General features: G+C 39.0%; 1 protein-coding gene across 2 annotated transcripts in view; it reads left to right on the top strand.

Annotated features, from left to right (window-relative positions):
* PDE3A (phosphodiesterase 3A) overlaps positions 1-12,619 on the top strand; it is a 228,669-nt gene extending 216,050 nt beyond the window's left edge. For both annotated transcript variants that reach the window (XM_085542707.1, XM_015868474.3), the window contains 5 exons: positions 588-787; positions 2,603-2,806; positions 6,203-6,358; positions 7,704-7,944; positions 10,822-12,619. In XM_085542707.1, the coding sequence (XP_085398833.1) occupies positions 588-787; positions 2,603-2,806; positions 6,203-6,358; positions 7,704-7,944; positions 10,822-11,069 (1,049 nt within the window). In that variant the 3' untranslated portion in view covers positions 11,070-12,619. The remainder of the gene's footprint in view (positions 1-587; positions 788-2,602; positions 2,807-6,202; positions 6,359-7,703; positions 7,945-10,821) is intronic.
* Positions 12,620-20,284: the final 7,665 nt, after the last annotated feature.

Raw genomic sequence — 20,284 nt, 5'->3', positions numbered from 1 at the left:
GCTGCAGTGAGGTCACCCTGCAGTTTGTTCAGCTGCGTGTAAGTTCATTCAATGCATCTCACTCAAAATCTGCCACATTCAAGACAGAGACACATTCAAGCTGATTCTAAAAGAGGCTGGTAAAAGGATTAGCAGCAAAGAAGAAAAAGTCTAGACCTTTGACTATACCAAATGAATTCATAAATACTATTCCACAACTTTAAGAACTGATAGTATTTCATAGACTAATCTGTATGGTGAAGCAATTAGATGAAGGTGTTGGAAAGATCGAGTTACCCACAAAGCTCCATCATGGTCATATCTTACTGTCAGTACCTTTTGTAGTTTGAGACTTGACTGCTGGATGGCGAGAACATACCTGGGGGGATCTGAAATTGTACCTTTCCAATTGCTTGCCTTACTGCACCAGGTCAGGTATGCATCGGAAAGCATTCAGGTCAGAACATGTTTACTCTTCAGTTAGCTACTGTGAATTTTCTGTTCCTTCTGCTTTGCTGCTCCCATATGTTTCAATAAGTCACAGAAAAAAAGAAAAAGAAAAAAAAAAAAAGGTAAGGAATTTTCTAAATGTATTTATTTCTGTTCAGATTCTGACAGTGGAATCACTCACGGCCATATGGGTTATGTGTTTTCGAAGACATACACACCTACAGATGACAGCTATGGATGCCTTGCTGGCAACATCCCAGCTCTTGAGTTGATGGCTCTTTATGTAGCTGCAGCCATGCATGATTATGATCATCCAGGAAGGACTAATGCCTTTTTGGTAGCAACAAGTGCTCCTCAGGTAATTAAGACATCACTGTTAAGTCTGGAATTTCATTTGCCACTGGTGTCTGCAGCTTGCATTAAGCACAATTCTACCGAACATTTTGAAGTAGCTTATCAAGATGACAAAAATAATCACTTACCTTGGGGACTGCCAGTAAGCCTTCTTACACACCCTCACCACATTCTATTACTGGTATTGCTAAGAAAGCAGTAGATAAAGTGTCATGGTGAAGGAGAAGACTGACACAATGTGTAACTGGAAAATAAAGGGAATATTATTCTGCACAGTAAGACACAGAAAGATAAAAAGAAACAAACAAACAAAAAAGCCAATAAAACCAAACAAGCAAATATAATCCACCACCTGCGTAGTTGTTGCATGCACTAGGCAAGTAAGTTTCTGCATAACCATAATGAATATTTTCTATTGCTCCTGCAGAATATGAACAGCTACAATCTTTTATGAATGTATCTTTATACTCCGCCTATATCAGGGGAAAAGAAATCATCTTTGTTTTACAAATGAGTAACTGAGATTTACCTAAGGTTTACATACAAATTGCTGCCAGTGCTGGCAGTGAAATTCAGCAATTCTGAGTCACTGTTTATTGGCTTAATTATGAGATCATCTTTATTTACTTTTCATAGCCGACCTGCTTGGCTTCAGCATACTGTGCTGAAAGATAGTTCCTTGCACAAAGAAACAAAGAAAGGTGATGTGATGGTGCAGAGTTGGTTAGTGATGCAGAAATTCTTTATCTGCTCACTAACTTAGATCCAGACCTCTTTCTCACCAAGGGCAAATCATCCAGCCATTCTCTGTACCAGTTTCTGTCTATAAACTGATAGTAATGCTCCTTGTCTTTGCAACATGTTTTTGTGATCAGTAACAAATTTAGCTAATTAGCTTTGATGTATTGCCTATAGTTTGAGAAGTTGATGGACAAAGTTTGAACTCTTCTTGGTTTTGTTTATGTCCTTTTGTTGCTTTGTTGTTTCATGTTGCTTGGATTTAAACTAGCGTCACCGGATATTTTGGACAGTTGTATTCAGAATCTGTTTTGTACATATATATGTACATATAATTTATAAATATACATCTGTACTTTTACACCACAAGCTGTATGAGCTTTCAATTAAGCTAAAGTGCTGGTGGACAAAAAATATGTTTTGAGTGAGGTCTGGGCAGTAAAATATTTCTACATTAAACTCTTACTGTGCAGTTAAATAAGATAGACTGCAAACCTGCATTACGTCAGTTAACCTATCTCTGTGAGAAATAATAGATTCTGTTCTTCAGGATAAGTTAGAATTTTTTACTTCTCAATGGTAATACATAATTGAAGTGGAAAAGAATGAAGAAAGTCTTAATGCTGGAAGAAATGTGTTTATATTTCTGTAAAAAAATATACAAAACTTTACACAGAAACATATTTCCACAGAGGAAATAATCAAGAGACTGAATAATGCTGAAGTGAAGAGACTTCTTAGATTGTTTTGGTCCTATCAAGTCCATTTTCTACCTCTTTTTCTTGTTCCATTTCTGAATGGAATTGCTGTTATAATAAGTTATTGCATCTTGGATGTGGTTTAGCATGGAACCAAAGACCCTTAAGCACAAAAAAATAGATTTTAAAATAGATCTTAGCTATCACAGCAGATCATCTGTCTGCTTATATTTCTGTCTAAATCATATCATGAAAAATCAGGATATTCTTTACAAAATTAATCAACCAAACCAGAACATCATTCATTTGTTACACCCACATCATTTTTATTTCTGTAATTGCAATGTTATTCTTCTGAGCAGTTTCCCATATTGATTTCACAGGCAGTGCTGTACAATGACCGCTCCGTCCTGGAGAACCATCATGCTGCTGCTGCCTGGAACCTTTTCATGTCAAGGCCAGAATACAACTTCTTGGTCAACCTCGACCACGTTGAGTTCAAGCATTTCCGCTTCCTTGTCATTGAGGCAATTTTGGCTACTGACCTGAAGAAACACTTTGATTTTGTTACCAAATTCAATGCCAAGGTAACAAGATCCATTTGGATTTCTGGTGGGTGGTCAGAAAAGTTTCTGAGGCTTGTTTGCATCACAGTGAAAGGACTTAAAATCTTGCTGTGTTGCTTTTTCCTCTGAATTTCCTTTCAGCTGCTACAGGGTATTCTGATGTACCTTAGCTTCCTTCATATGGTTGTTTGGTTTTTAGTTGTTGCTGTTGTTGTTTTTCCAGAAGTTGGTTTAAGGTAGGCTCTGTTGGCTCTGTTGTCTTGTTGGTTACATACATAAGGACATTATGAAAGGCTAACTTACCCTGTTGAGGATATTACACAATATGGGACATTTTCATGAAAATCTCACTTAAGTCCCACTTTTTCAGCATTTTTTGCTTGTCCTCTAACATTTTAGATGTATTAGCAGAGCACTCAGGGAAAATAATCAGAGGTATTACCAAGTTTCTGTAGCATCTGAATATTAATGTGACTTTTTACCTGTTTAATAATACTGTTCTCTTAGCAAAGCACAGAAATCTTACTGATTTTGAAATTCTAATTTGAATGCAGTGGAAGGATGATCCTTCTCTCCTGCTTTATTCCAAATGGGTATCCCCCTGAGAAAGAGATCACTAGAGATCTTTCCTTTACACTCTGTTCAGGGAATACAAAATCACAACTCTGGGAATATACCTTAAAAATTATTGTACAGTTTCAGTCTAGTTTCAGTTTATTGGAAGTTGCCACTTGTTAGGTTACTTTAATAAACTCTGTTGCCCATCCAAACTGTAAGTAAATTACCTAAATAATATCTGCTTGGGAGCTGTGGTTGCCTTCTCATTCCCTGAATAAAAAGCACAGTGTGTTTCCTGTCCCCAACTAGGACCTCCTAGTTGATTTAGTGACATACCTATAATGTCTTCTTGCGGTATTGCTTAGGCTGGATCTGTACGCTGAAAGTTAGAAGCCTAAAAATGGGTTTTGTTTTCCATTATCCTGTAACATTTCTCTTTGTTAAGCTCCAAGTTGTAAAAAAGGGCCTTAAATTATGGTCCAGGGTAGAGAGAGAAATTATTTGCAGATCCATAAACATCTTAATTCCCTCTTCACTTCTCTTCCTCAGGTTCTGGATTCCCTTGGTGATACTAGAGGGGAATCTCTTTGTCTTTTAAACCCCAGGGCCATTTTCACCTAATGAGACTAATTTTGTCTTTCAGTACTGAGCTTTCCAGCAGATTCTTACCTCTCAGGGCTACAATGACAATAAAACACAGAGAATTTAGGCTGTCTGGATATATCATTGGTTTTGACAGTTTGGACAAACTGTGAGCATAAGTAAGGAATGAAAATAAACCAAACAAAAAACAATAACAACAACAAAGAGAATGCAACAAATAAGGCAAACCCTGACAGAGGTATAAACTGTCGGAACTGTAGAACAAGCTTGACCAGCAGTAAATGCAGAGTAATAAGCATTAATTACAACTGTTGAAAACTGTATTTGTCTTAAATCTATCAGGACAACAGTAGACGTGATCAGTGTGTAACCAAGCATGGTGATACCTGAGACACTGCAGGTAAATAAGTGAACAGTTTGATGTATCACGTCGTGTTAATTTACTATAGATTTGCAAGGAAAGATATTTACCTCCTTCTTTGTCCTGATTGCTTAAATAACCAATTGGCCATGCTTGGAAGAAGCATGCGTGGAGAACAAGGTTCAATACTAACAAGTGTTTGTCGTCAGCCCTAGCTTTCCCTGAGTAATCACTGCCTAGCAAGAGGTTATTTGTGGTTTGTTAGAAAAAGCTCTTTTGGACCAGAGTGTTCTCAGTCAGGAGACCTCACATGTTTCTTTGGGTGGACGTGTTGTAACTCTGATAAATTGAGCTCTAAATTAAAGTGTTATTGATTGAGTAGCTGAACTGCAGTTCATTGTACTGGGACCACAGCCAGAGAGACTGTAGAAGTCAGTGTAAACTCATGTAATGTAAGCATCCTTGTACTGTAAATGCTTGCAATCTGGAGAATACCAACAAGAAATAATGAAGGAAGTTGACTGTCACTTTGGTGATATTAATGTATTGAAGCAGTTACTCTCTGACACTAGTTACGTTAGATCATATATATTAATAGCAAAACCCACAGCATTGTGAACCCACTGCTGTATGGAGCAGGGGACATGGTGACTGGGAACACTTAAGTTTCATTTAGTCATAGCACACCTTTCTATCTATTTTCAACTATTACAAGCTTGAAAATTAAAGCTATGTTACAAGGAGGGATTTGAGTTTAAAAAATTAAGTTGATAAATCCCTTCCCACTAGGAGATAATCTAGATGAAAAAGCTGAGGTGGGAAAATGTGGCTAACAGTAGCACAGGTTGATTTCACTGATTGTTTGGAGATGGAAAAGGCTGAAGTGTTCCCTGCTTTTTTTTGCCACAGTCTTTTTGTGTAAAATGTAGCTTCAGGAATCCCATATCCCTGAGATGTGCAAGAAAGTCTGGAGCAATGAAAGCTTGTCCTTGGTGAAGGGGATCGGGTTAAATGAACTGGCATACACAAGTCCATGGGATTCAATAGGATGCAGCCATGTGTATAGCTGCTTGGTGGAAGGAGTAAAGTAGATGGAGCCAGACTCTGCTTATTGTTATCTTGTGAGGGGATGAGTAACAAAGGCCAAAACTGAAATGCAGAAAATCCCATTTAAGAACAGAATGGATTTGCTTCTTGTGGAAGGGATCATATACTGTTAAGTTACTCAGAGAGATTGCTGGGGATACTCAGAAACCAACTGGACACAGTCCTGAATAGCCTACTTTGACTGGCCCAGGTTTGTGCAAGAGGAGTGGACAAGATGAATTCCAGAGGTGCTTTCCAACCTCAACCTTTCTGTGACTCTTTCAGGGTGGTCCTTTGACTTTAGAGAAGTTGAAAGCACACAGCACATTTTATTGTGGGGAGGTATAGGAAAAGGTAAAGTGGATAAGGAAGTGAATTCATCAGAAAAACTTAGATTTAACAGGGAAGTAGTTCTGCTAGATCCATCTTCATGCTGTAACAAAATCACTGTGGCATTTGACGGTAATTTATCTTTGTACACTAATTAGCTAGCAACTTTTGGGAAAATGTCAGGGAAAGGTTGTGTTTGCCTGTTTTCCTAGTAATGCTTTCAGACAGAGGCATTATTTGCTAAATATTGGTTTATCATAATACATCTCAACATTCATCATTTTTTACTTATTTTTCTTTTTATAGATCGATCTACAGATGATTGTACAGATGATTGTACAGTCTCAGCTTAGCTTATCTGCTTGCACTCATGATTTTGTTAAGCAGATGAAAAGCAAGATATCCCAGAGCAGAATTTTGTCAGTGGATGCATTCTTACCCATGACTACTGTCATAGTTTTCCTTCCTCTGTCTGCTAGGTGAATGACGATGTTGGGATTGACTGGACTAATGAGAATGACCGTTTACTGGTTTGCCAAATGTGTATCAAACTGGCTGACATAAATGGGCCTGCAAAATGCAAAGACTTACATCTACAGTGGACAGAAGGCATTGTCAATGAGTTTTACGAACAGGTAAGTAAGTGCATGTCCAAGATAATATCTCCTGTTTGCATGTTGTGTATGAAATGTCCTACAATATGCTAGTGCTGGCACTGAGTGAAAATTGCAGAGAGCAGGGCTGATGGAGTTGCCTAGATTTTAACTAGCCCATTCTTTCACTGGACCAGTGACCTTCAGTGCCATTTGGCACTGAAGCTTCTGATGCGTCCTCAAAGTATGACATTTTGGTGAAGATTATTATAAAAATAAATAAAATGAAAACTATACATGGAAGTGAGCTATCTTCAGTCTGTGCTTCAACACTGAACTTTCATTCATTGACTTTTCAAGATACCAGCGGGTTTTTGATCAGGTAACATTTTCTGTCTTTGGCTTTTGGAAAATTGAGGTTGCCAGGAGTTAAACTCAGACAATATTTAACTTCATGGAAACTGAAACTGTCCAGATTCTAATCTGTGCTCTCAAATATGGATACCTGTGTTGCATTAATGCATTGATTTGCATAACAAGATTGGTTAAGGAAGTTTTTTTACTTGAGGTGACATTTAATCTTAACGTGTCTACTCAGCTGAATGGTCACTGGTATTACCAGAAGCTTTGCTGTTATAGGGATGAGAAAGAGTAGCAGATTTTGTACTGCAGGAAAGTTCAGTTTTCTTTTATGTCATAGGAGGAAGGAGATAAAATTCTATATATTCTCCATATACTTCTCCTCCCCTTTGCCTTCTCTCCCCATGAAAAGCTAGCAAAAAGCTTTCTGGGAAAGATTTATTGCTTCTGAGTAATGCCTGCTTTGATGAGGATCATTCTAGTATTCCTAGGAAACAGTTAATTATGACCAAAAGCCAAAAGGAGTTCTTTGTTTAAAGATATGTGTAATAAGGACAAAATCCATAAGAAAACTAGGTCAGTGAGATGGCCAGGGCTTGTACAGTTCAGTCTCATCCACTATATACAGATGGCTGCGTACAAGGAGAATGAGCTAAGAATCAAAATCAGAAAACATTTCTGAAAATAATGTGAAGAAAGAAAGTAAACATTGGTTTTCCAACTTTCACACTCAATGTAAAGTGCAGGTCAATGGTAGTGGACATCATTTTGAATAGTTACCAAGTAACGTTGTTAAATTCATGCTATTGGTAGCAGATCCTCTTGCAAGACAAGAGCTGTAATTCAATTAAGCATTTGATGTAATGGTACTGTCATAATGATATGCTGGCATGCTATAGAAGTGGCATTCCTGTAGGAGTATTTTTCTTTCATCATTTTTAATTGGTTTGATGTGCATTGCTCCTTTTTGTGTCACATTTTTTCTTCTATTCACTTCAGAGAAATTACCGCTATTTTTCATCTCCAGGGTGATGAAGAGGCCAGCCTGGGCCTGCCTATCAGCCCTTTCATGGATCGGTCTGCTCCTCAGCTGGCACACCTCCAGGAATCCTTCATCACTCACATTGTGGGACCACTATGTAACTCCTATGACTCAGCTGGGTTGATGCCAGGAAAATGGATAGAAGATAGTGATGAATCGGGAGACACTGATGAGCAAGAAGAGGAAGAAACAGCAGAAATGGAAACTTGTGAAAATGCTGAATCCAGTAAGTTGCTCGCACTTTTTCTATTTTTTTTTTTCTTTTTCCAGCAGAAGAAGTTCCATACTGTGGCCAAAAACTAAACAGTCAAAATATAGAAGCATAGGTCAGGTTCAAGGCGATTCAAGTGATTCAGTGCTGTCCTTGGTGAAATCATCACAGAGTTGGTTGTATTGGCACTCCCTCCCCTGTATCTCATCTCATGTCTAAAAAGCATCACCCTTCGTTGCCCTAATGCAACACTGATATGCAGCCTTTTCTATAACAACCTCACCTTTTCTTTTCTTCCCTACACCTTTCCCTGGGTTACTGAATCTAATCTCCATTTTCTGTTGGGAAAGCTGAGAAGTGGGGAAAAAAAGGTTATAAGTAATTAGAACCTAGAGCTAAAATATTGGTCTCTCCTGATGTGCAGAAATGACCTTTATTCTCTAGTAAGATTCAGGAACACTTAGTTTAATGTTGCTGTTGTTAACACACACACACACACACACTTTAAGTTTAGCAGGATAACGTGCCCAAAAATGTTGTTGAGGACAATAGGCATTAAATAAGCATACATTGGTTTAATTTAACACCTTGTGATCTACCAGATCTTCAGGATAATCTCCATAATAGCAGGCAGAACTACACATTTCTACGGCAGATTCAGGCTTATTTGCTTATTGGGGGAAAGCTATGAGGCTGGAAACCAACAGACACCCCAGAGCACTGGAATTAATGTTGCCATATTAAAAAAAAAGATTAAGAAAGTTCTCACACTTATCCATTCTAAGGTCTAGCCTTACTTTTAAATCCTTAGTTACCATTTGCCTCATTGCTGTATTCTCTTTTGTATCTACGAGTTAAACAATGCTGCTTTTAAGTTAAAAGCACAGAGCATTAACACTTGTCACTTTGAAAACAGACCATTTTTTAGTCATCTTCTGTTTTCTTTTCCATGTTCTACCCTGTGATAATATTTATTATTCATGCTGTTGCTTTTAGGCTCTGTATCTTTTTCAAAAGCCTAAAAATAAATATATCAAAAGATTTGAAATATCCAAACAATTTTTCCTCCTTCGTTCTTACTGAAAATGTGGTGCTGATGTCAGTCATACACACATGTTAAAATCTGCTTTCCTCTGACTCCCTGCATTTTCTGTGTGAATGTTAATTACTTATCTACAGGATCTTTTGTGTGGGTACAGTCATTGGAAATTTTTTCCTATGATCAACAAAGTTTAGGATGTTATAAATTTTTTTTTATGAAACAAAATAAATGGTTGAGATGTAAGTTGTGTAGACATTAAGCATTATGTTGGTGGAGATCCTTTTCTTGATGGAGATGCCATTTAGGTAGATGGAAATATAGTTTTGGCAGAAAATGTAGGCCCTGATAATTCCCTGCAGAAGCTGAGTTAAATTTAGAGTTTAAATTTAGAGTTTTTAGAGTAAATCTGAAGGTAACTTAAAATCAGTTCTTGCTTTTATCACTATACAGGAACATATACTTTTCCCAATTTTTTGTTGCAAGGATGCAAATTAACCAGACTCATTCTTTGGTTATTCAGGCAAATTTTAACACCACAAGCAAGTGCTCACTGGTCTCTGAGGGAGCAGCAAGATGCAGGGTCACCTGGGAAACGAAGGAGAGAATGTCCTGCTGTGGCACTGGCAGAGCAGGGGCTTCTTATTAGTGCTAAACCTGAAGGTTTCCTACAGGGAACCAAGGGCTTTCTAATGAAGGATTGAGTTGGATTTGGTCTGTGCTCAGTGAAAAGCTCTTTGTTTCCAGTTCAAAAGCTTCAAGGGCTAAACATTTTGGACCCTGACACAGACATACTTCAGGCAACCTGCAAATACTAATCCACGCAAATTTATTTGGTACAAAACATTCCTCTACGTCACCTTCTTTAAAAACAGAAATCAGCAGTTGTCTTTGGAGAGGTTATTATTTCAGTTCTGTGACCACCGTTGCCAATGTTAATGATCAGGAAAACTTTTCAAGCTTTGTAGTTTGAACTAAGAATCTTCTCTTTCATTTTTTGTGGCGCGTTATGTTGGACAAGCTATAGAGATGCTGGAAAAAAAGACACTTCTGTTTTTGTGGTGAGGTACGTTGTGTTGGACAGTCTATGAAAACACTTCAGACAGCAAAACACTTGTGATGCAATTGTGTCCGAATTCTCAACAACTAAGAGTGGCAAAAACATTATGTAGATTAATAGAAGACTGCTTCAAAACCAGTGATAAGCAAGCTCCCTACTAGTATTTAGCTGCATGACAACTTCATCAGTGGTCAAACTCTGCCACTGGAGCAGTGTTGCGCAAAAGCTGTAAGGTAATCTTTACTGCAGTGATGCAGCAGTAGATCTCTGTCTTTGAAAAGGCAACACAGGAACTTGTTCCATCCATTGATTACTAATGCACATTAGTTTTCCTCCTGCTCAGAACTAAGGTAAAATGTGAGAAAACAAAATCAAGGTTATTTTTACAGAGTGGTGAGCAGAGATCCAATTGCAGATAAGGGATTAATGTGGGTGTATAGAGTAAGTTGCCCATTGCCTTGAAGCACTTGATTCCAAGAAAATGGGTGAAAACAGCTCAGAAACCTTTGTTCAGGCACTAGATGTCTCTGTGAAAATCCCTGTGTCAGGGATGGTATGCAGACTTTTGCAGGAGAAGGCTGGGGTTCAAATAATGCAGGAAGTCAGTGTTCTTAGTTCTGGGAAGACGTGGCTGTCTGAGTTTTTAGGATTGTTTAAGTTCATGCTTTTAAAAATCTATCAGTGCAGTCCCTGTTTGTCATTGTGCACCCTGTCTACATCCTGAACCTTCAGTCCATTCTCCTTCTTTCCTCACAGAAATCACAGTACACTAATATCACCTGGTATTTTGCAGGAAAGAAGAAGTTCAAGAGAAGGAAAATCTACTGTCAGATCACTCAGCACCTGCTTCAGAACCATAAAATGTGGAAGAAAGTAATCGAGGATGAGGAGAGGTTAGCTGGGACAGAGAAACAAGGCACGGAGCAATCCACACTGCACCCATCTTCAGAACAAATTCAGGCCATCAGGGAAGAGGAGGAGGAGAAGGGGAAACCAAAAAGAGATGAAGAAGAGAACACAACTGTAGAACGGAACCAATGAAAATCTTTACAGCAGTATTTTAAGACAGATTGACTCGTGCACAGACTCTTTCTCAAGCCAGCACAGCATTTTAGACACCACACTGTAGAAGTATGGGATTATGCGCCTACAGCTGTTTAATTTGTTTCTCTTTCCTTTTTATGGTGAGGTACATTGTTTAAACTCCTGTGCTCAAGGAAGCTTTCACACTGCTACACCGGCTTTTACAGACTTTCTTTAAAGAGATTTGGGGCAGGGGTGGGGAGTGAAATTATATAAATATATATATATACATACATATATATATGTATATATATAGCCAGGATTTTTGGCTGCGCACTTCAGCAAAATACATTTACTGATATATTATGGTCACTGTGATATTTACAGAAGGAAGTTATCTGAAGAAATGCTGTTTCTAAAGCACATTTGCAGTTAACAGTGAGGTACCAGTCAAGTAGCTTTTGCTCTTAATACTGAGGGATAAAAGTTCCAAAGCTTTACGTGTATCCTGCCAACATATATGTGTGTGAGGGTGTTGCTCAAGTGTATGGGTTGATAAAGTGTCATATAGCAGAGTTTGAGACTAGCTTTAGCACATCCCAATACACAACAATGAACAGGAGGCCTAAATCTTAAGAATTTGTGCCCATGAGGAGGCTGGAGCCCTTTGTGAGGATCTCTGCATTCACATCCTCCTCTGAGGACCAGGCTGCATGCTGGCCTTGTGACTTCAGCTCATCTTCCTTCTCCTCCTCCTCCTCCTCCAGCACGTCCTGAACTGCTGGCAAAGGGATGTGCCGGGGCACTTATTCCAGGAGGGTTACAAGGGGTTGTGCAGCATGCTGCCTGTGAAAGGCCCTGACCCTCTGTCTGCCTCTGAGTGCAAGAATGGCATATATGTTAGAGCAGGAGGCAGAAAAGAGCAAACGTGCACATGTGCAGAAACTAGAGGCAACACTGCCATCTTTCCACCCAGACCTTAAGCCTCCGCTCACCAGTGGCCAAATATACTGTATAAGAGTGAAGCTAAGCACCATCTCTTGAGAGCAAAGTAAGGGGAGTGTGTGATCATGCCCCATCTCAGAATAAAATGTGAATGATACGTTAGGAGAAGGGTTGGAGAATGGTGCCAGTCCTGCGGATGTCTCAGCAACCACTCACAGGAGCTTCGGAGAGTTTGGATTTCAGTGCAAGGTGCTGGCTGGGAGCAGTTTGTTGCTGGTGTTCTGCCTAGAAGCAGCGTGTTTGATCCCACCAGTATACTTAATGTTTTGGTTTTTTTCTTTTTACTGTTCTTTTTCAAGTGAGAGGAAAAGATCGGTCCTGTAGAAGAGCAGATCTTTTTGTTTTGTTCTGTTTGTTTTTTTCTCTGTTGTTGATGCTGTGAGCCAAATGTCTATTTAAAAGGTTGAATATTCACTTTCAATATTTTATTTCACGATATTATATTTGTCAATGATTAGCTATCTAGATGTAAATATGGAAAAATTTTTATGGGTTCCTGTAGATAATGATATCTTTAAGAAAAAGAAAAAAGAAAAAAAAAAAAAGAAAAAAAGGGAAAAGGATTTTTTGTAAAGCTAATTTTTTAAAAATAAATTCAAAGGCATTTTTATATAGTGTAGCCATTTTCAAACCCAACAAAAAGGTCTTAAGGAATACATACAGACCCTTTTGGAAGCCATTGGTCTGCAAGGTCATGGCTTTTACGTATTAATACGCTTTGGGACTGGCAACACCATCCAGTACCACAGCATCTAGAGCTTTTTTTTTTCCCCACAAGAAGAGCTATATATGTGTATATATACATATATATAAGGCTCAGTATCTCTCAAAAATGATTAGGCTACGTATTCTTTTTTATCCTAATACTGCAGCCCCTTACCAAGAAGAAGATTGCCTGTGGGAGCAAGAAGGCTTGTGAAAGGAAGAGTTTGTAGGAGAAGTCCTTTCAGTGTTAAATAGCTGACATTGCATCCATCACTTTTTGCTATTGCTACGCATTCACTGTACTTAATGGTCCTATTGATATCTTCCCCAAAGCATTCTCTGTCAATGCCAAAGTATGTTGTCACTCTGTTGTCACAGAGAATATCTCTGCTTTGCATTTCTGATAAAGTGAGAATTGCTGGAAGGGAGGATTTTGGTTTCTCATCAGTAGAAATGTTTGCATTTGGACAGAATGACTCTGGTTCTGAATGCTCTTATCAGCAGAAAGATTTAGACAGTGGTTTTCAATGATGTCCAAAAAACAAAGTTCCAAACTAAAATATTATTTTCAATTGAAAGGATAGAATTCATTCAAAAGACATCTCACATGTTCTCCAAGATCACAGCAAATCTCTCCCATTTCCAGCTTGCACTATTTCACAGTGCAGTTTTATTAACTCAGGTCTTTTACAATGAAGGATTGCTGACAGGTTTAAAATCAGATAATCTTTGATTTTATCCCAACTGGAAGCAGTGCCTGCAAGGAATCAGAAATAGCTGGGCCTGGTTAACTGGGTAGGAAGCAACTTTATTTTACACTCCATATAATTACTGGTAGAATCCAATTTCTATACTCCTTATCAATCTGCATTTTTGGTGGGAAACAATCAGGGAATTCCCAAGGTTGATTTACATATAACACAAAGAAATGCCAGAGAGATTTGGTATCAAATGCGTGAATACTGTTTTTTCTTTGGTTGGTTTCTTTTTTTTTAGGTTTTTTTTTTATTTTTTTTATTTTTTTTTTTTAGTAGCTAGCGATGCAGGCTGTTTTTCAGTGGTTGGAATTTTGGGGTTTTTTTTTTGTTGTTGTTGTTTTGCTTTGTTTTGTTTTTTATGTACTAATTTCTAGTTCAAAGGAGGCAAAACTTTTGAGCTGCAGTTGCAGCAATGTTCCTGAGGCCAGACCTTGATGGTTTCCCACTTTGTGCAAGTAGTGCAAACCCCAAATAAACAACAACTTGTGCAATATTTTTGGAAAAGGAAATTGTATTCTTTCATCAAAGCATTCAGGTAGGGTATTTTAAGTGTTAATATGAGTTTCTGTATGTATGTTATGCAAAAGGGTTGGTTAAATGCTAGAGAAAGCCCTATCTAGTGTCTTGCAGTTAAAAAATATACCCATACACAAGAAATAAGAAAATAATTTACTATGATGAAGGAATTCTCCGGTTCTCCTTGGAGCATTTTTATTTTGCTTATTCTGTGAACAAAGTCCCCCATAGAAAGCTGGAGAAATGGCTATGCGTCACCAATGCCCGCAACCTCATGCTGGTTCTCAGAGTAAACGCCTGTCACGTTCAGGTTGTGGGTGGTTTCCAGGCAGTTGTGATCAAAGGATGCGTTTTTCACCAGTGCAGGTATAGTTAGTCATTGGTTTTTACTCCGGTATCATGTGTGAACATCTCTACATCATCAAGTTATAATCCCAGATCACAGGAGAATTTGCTCAGAACCTTTTGACTGGTGGTTTGGGGGCTTATGCTCTTAATGTTCTACTATTAGAAGTCCTGAACATTCTGTCTGAATGAGGAAGGAAGATAAGTCTGTAATATTTCAGATAGATACTTCTAAAAGTATCATCTGGGATCTAATCAATTTCCATTCCCAAATCCTTTCTCATGCTTTCCATTCTCAACTTTAAGATCATTTGTTTTCTTTAGAAAGTTCTCCTCAAGTTCTGTCTGCCATTTTAGATACAGCCTGGCCCCTCCTTCCATCCATCCATCCATCCATCCATCCATCCATCCATCCATCCATCCATCCATCCATCCATCCTTCTGTTCCTGCCAAAGTGAGCACTGGTTTGTGGTACAGTTCATGAGGGTTGTCCAGCCCATTCCCCAGCCTGGGCATCTCTGCATCCAATAACTGAGCCATGAACTGAGTAGGTGCAGGGTGGCTGTCAGTTTAGGTACTTGATAGGATTTGGGATTTTAGAGAGTTTTGTCCATTTTCACAATGAACCTGGTTATGAATGAGCCAGACAGCTGGGACCCACTGAAACCATCAGGTCCTTGATCAGCCATCGCCCCAGTGGGATGCACACAATGGTCCACATGTGGGGGGGTTCCAGCTCATACTGGAGAGGAACCATCTAAGAGAAACATTGCTCAGTAGGTTGGAATGGCAGCAATGAGTTTGTGGGTTTTCTTTCTCAGAAAGCAGAGGCTTTTGCCTGCTGGAAAATCTATGATTCATAAAAGATATAATAGTTTCAATTGCTTTTTCAAGTACTGTTATGGTTGAAATGTTCCTGCGTCACTGTTTAAAGCAGAAAAGGTTCAATCTAAGCATGAGCAAGAGAATCTCAAGCATCCCTTTGCCATATGGGTAGATGAAATCAGCTTCCTGCATCTCCTACCTGCTGCAGCTGACAGGTAGCGCAAGGCTCTGAACTGGATATTGGTCTGAGAATATGGGTGTTAGTCCTTGAGTTGTGGCAAACGGAGAGAGTCAGAGTAGCCATTCATGGAAAAGAGGAAAGAAAAATGTAATATGATATGAAACAAACTTTGTGCAACACGCTAACTTTTCCTTTTCTTTCAAAATCAAAAGTAGCCCCATTGGTGTGAAGGAAGCCTAAGTTTCCTGGGGTTTTAATCATTTTGATGTTGCAGCATTAGTCAAATTAATGGCAGTATTAAAGGGAACTGTTCCCAGTAATTAGGGTGGATTAATCTTTTTTTTTTTTTTTTTTTTTTTTTTAATATATATATATAATTTTTTAAGTAGCTCAACAAACAAACCATCCTTTGACATCTGAATGGCTTATATTTGTTTTATTATTTTCTAACATTAGTAGGATTTCAAGCCTGGAAATTTGAAAGGAAGGAGGAAATGTGTCTTTGAATGCATTCTCAGTTTCCAGGCCTCCTGAGGAAAGCGCACCTGTTAAGTGTTACTGAATGTATGGGGGAATAATTGAAATTGAGGTGACAGCTAGCTTAAGCAATCAATGGAAGAGTTAGCATAAATACTGATTACTAAAGGCAAACCTTGAATTAGGGCAAAATAGCATCAGTTCATTTGAGAACAACTGAACATGATAAATCTTTCTTTGAATTTCATCGCTTTCATTCAGCAAAACAACATTCCTCTGAAGGTAAATCAAAGCAGGGCTTGAGCTCATGCTGTGGTGGTTATTGAATCCCAGCGTCAGAGGCAGCAGTGCTAGAGTTAGCCTCCATTTACTTCCCAATTATGATTTATTCAGAGGCTTTTAGTGTGATTTGCCTGGCAGGCAGGTGATTTTTGATGAAAAACACATCACGCCTCCTCTGCAGGGTGCACATGTCACCCGTGTGAAGCCCTGCCTTAAGCCTTGGGGCTATGGAAGCCCCTGAGAGCCAGCAGGCAGCAGAGTGCTGGCATATTTCTGGAGAACCCTTTCCCACAGTGACAACGAGGCAAAAGCTTGAGCCACTCACAGTACTTCTTTGATAAATCTGAAGCAACAGTAAGCACTGTGGAGGTTGAAAGCCTGCCAGCAGCACGTGAGATGTGTGCAGCAAGTCCTGAGTGCTTGCACATGTGAAAGGATCCTTTCATCAAGGTGATGGAGTTGGGTGTAACCAGTGGGCTGTGTTGGCGGGCTGTTGAGCTGAAGTATGAAGCCAAGGAGGGTTTTAGTTTTTCAGTTTTCTGCCATCTAAGAACATTTTTCTTGGTCCTGGGGGAGAAAAAAGCAATTATAGCATTTATTTCAATTGAGATTTTTGGGTGGCTAAAGCGTGCAAGTTCAGTCTAGTCAACTGGACAAGAAGTGAGACCTGTGCTGGCTATGGTGGTGTGTGAGATCTGGGTGCTGAGGAGCAAGCTGGAATTTGCAGGCTTGGGAAGTGGTGTTCCCAGCAGTGAACTGGGTGGGAAAGTGCAAGCATTCTGCTTTCTAGCTGTGTGGAAGCATAGAGCAGAGAAAAAAGACTTTGTCACAACCATGAGCTGTGTTTCCTTTATGACTGCAATCTCCAGTGCTGGCTGAAGAGCTGCAGAGATCAGTTCAAACAAGCAAGAGGCAGCATTAGTCATGCCAGCAAGGCAGGTGTGAAGCTGCTGTTGCATCCTTTGCTCCATGGAGGGTGAGTGGCATGGTATGAAGCACAGGGAGGAGAAAATGTTGGGTGTCAGCAGGCTATTGTCAGAGCAGCTGGAGAAATGCCTGCGGTGATGCTATCCCACCCCTTGCTCACCTGGCCATGGCTGGCTCAACACTGTGGGCTTGGAGGCTTTGCTTTCCAACACCATCTTTCTTCGCCACAGCAAATACTTAGAAAGAGACCATGATCATTTCTTTAAAATATTTATTTAAATGAGACTTGTTTTTGTTTTCCCACTGTTCCCCATATTTTCCCCCATGCTTTTATACAAATAGTTCCGTGATGTGAACAGAGAGAAAACAGTTGGGGATCACCATGCCTGTCCATACTTCTGTAGGTAGAAGCCTGCTGTCTCTTCAAGCTGCCTTTCCTTTCTGAAGTTCCTTCCTGATTCTGACAAGCAATGAGAAGCTGTATTTAAATACAAAGTTTTCATTTTAGATGTTTATAAACCCAAAGACAGTACTGCAGATGGTATTGAAAAGATCAAAGGCGACATTTAGAGCTGCTCTGTGGCATTGGTGGTGTTTCTAATATTTCAGCCATGTCAGCATATGTTTGGTTGTTACTTTTCTAAAGTTAAGTAAGTGCACTTTTCTTGAGTAATCAATGTAAGATGTCTGCATGACAGAAAGTAATTTAAGTTCACTTTTTTAAAAGATGTGATTCGTGCTGTAGGCTACGTTTGTTCAACAGATAACATTTTCATGGAGGGGTGGCAGTTTATTGTTTGTGAGTGGTTTCAGTAGAACACCGGGGGCGTTTTCCGTCAGAATCACATTCTGAAACCTTTGCTTCAGCAACTGCAGCAGGAGTGGGACCTTTCAAAAACAACAGCTTTCCAACACAGTTTTGCCATCTGGGGTAAAAACGTGTGAGTATGTACAGCATAAACAAGCTATACTTTCAAAAAGATAAAAAGAAATCAAAGTAATGAAGAAATCAATGCAGCAAGGTCAAAACACTTTTTGAATGAAAATGTCAAGTGTGTTGATGTGCATGCAGTAGTCAATTCCCCACTAAACATTGGGGCTGGCCATTCAAGTCTTGTATTTCCGAATTCCTCAGAGGCCTACCAAGGCCTTTGAGTTGATAAAGCCCTGAGGGATTCAGCCCTCTCTCCTGTCCCAACCCACAAGCTTTGGCTACTGCACTGCTGCCCTGGGTGCCAGGATTCAGGCAGGCTTTGTGATGCTCGCTCAGATCCAGCATAGCTCCAAATGAATCCCTCCCAGAATCGTTCATTTCGGAAGGTGAGAGAAACGGGGGAAATACATCTATTTACATATACGGCTTTTATATACGGCTGTATTTGAAAAGGCTTTGGGTACCTTTGTAATTCCTTTGCAGCAATATTTTGACAAAGAACTGCCGACCAAAGTGGCAATGCAGAGAAGTGCCATCTCGTTCAGGATTTGTACACGTCAGTTTTTAACACAGTGTTCCTTTCACTAAGTACTGCATACGTTAATTTATATTTATATCTTGTCAATATTGTTGTAACCGAGCTTCTCCTTTTTAAACACTTCAGGAACAAGGCCTTGTATTTTTAGGTGATTTTCATAAATGGAATAATTCTTTTCCTTTCACTAGTATCTTGCACTCAATACATGTAGCAATACTTAATATATTCTCTTCACAAGTATTTGTTAAGTGATTTAGTTAATGGCTGATCAATGTTTTGTACAAAATAGATTCTGTACAGGAAAAAAAAAATCTTTTAGATAAACATTATTTATTTTTACTGTTTTGTAAGTTAGACACTATAATGAAGCTCCTTTTTTTGCCAGAATTACTGGAAGTGCCTCTTGGTAAAATGTATTATACAGTAAATATGTATTCAAAATTATTAGAAATACTTGTCACAAAATGAACAATGTGGATGTTGCAATGTGAAGACAAACGTACAACATAAATATAATTCTGTGGTATCCTGTTTGCTGTGTTTCTTTTTCCTTTATTGAACAAACTCGCTCTCAGTGCTCAGCTTTTTGCTGATGGGCCCGGCAGGGGCAGACTCTCACCCACTCAGGCTGTGGGAGGACTTGAGCATGGTTTGTAGCGGGTCCCACCAGCTGGCCAGCACCTGCTTGGAAATGCAGCCACTGTGTGAGCTGCCAATGTGGAAGAGGTATTTTACCCTTTCTCCAGCTCATTTTTGGGGTATGGCAGGGCTGTGTGGGTGCACATGTATCATACAGTCCTTCTTCTGAACTGTCTGTCTGTACCATAAAGCAGATATATGTTTAATTGCCATTTAATCTGACAGTTTTCTTTTGTGTGTGTTTGTGCCCCGTGTTTACATTTACTGGTACCTGATTATCTGTAACTTCACCAGCAGAATTCTGTGCTATATTTCACTAATAAATCCCATGTTAACTGCTGTGTGACTCAACTAATCTGTGGAAGGCCTCATTATAAACATCCTTCTTTGATGAAGACCAGTATTTCAATATCTGTCATCTGACTGCTTTTCAATCCAATATGAACCATATTGATTGAATGCGCTCTACGGGGTATGGAACTATTTAGCCATAGTAATACAGGGTAGCTGAGGCTTTCAGAGAAAATGAAATGTGTTATCTTAACAATATTCTCCTTATTAATCACAAAAGCAAAATCAGTAAGTAAAATCAATTTTCATGCTCTTGTATTGACAAATACAACGTCATTCTTCAGTAAAAGATTCTGGTAATTCATGGCACATACTACTACTGATATCTAGCTGGTTTCTTGGATCACTGTTTATATTTTAAAAAAATAAAAGCCCCCAAAAAACCACCCATCTTACAGCTATCTAAAACTTTTCCTATTTTCTATCTTAAGTTTTATTACCTACTTTCATCAAAGATCTGGAGAGCTTTTCAGTCAAGCTGTTTGAAATGGCTGCATACAGATTTTCTGGATCAGTTATGTAGTCAAAGCCTCTTTTGCTATAGCGTAAGAATTCCCATTTTCAAAATATGGAAAAAATATCAGCCACAAACCTGGCTGCCAGTTTTTAAGGCCCACCAGCTTATTTGTCCTCTGGCTTAAATTTGGAACAGCAAAAATGTAAGGAAATGTGCACCAGGCAATGATTAGGAAGGTATTAGTTGGGAATGGTCCTGATATGAAAGAAATATAGTTACCCCTATTTTAACC

Source organism: Coturnix japonica, chromosome 1, assembly GCF_054131305.1.
Source record: "Coturnix japonica strain WE chromosome 1, WE-NBRP24, whole genome shotgun sequence".
NCBI classification, from domain to species: domain Eukaryota; kingdom Metazoa; phylum Chordata; class Aves; order Galliformes; family Phasianidae; genus Coturnix; species Coturnix japonica.
This window is presented reverse-complemented; position numbering and strand designations above follow the sequence as displayed.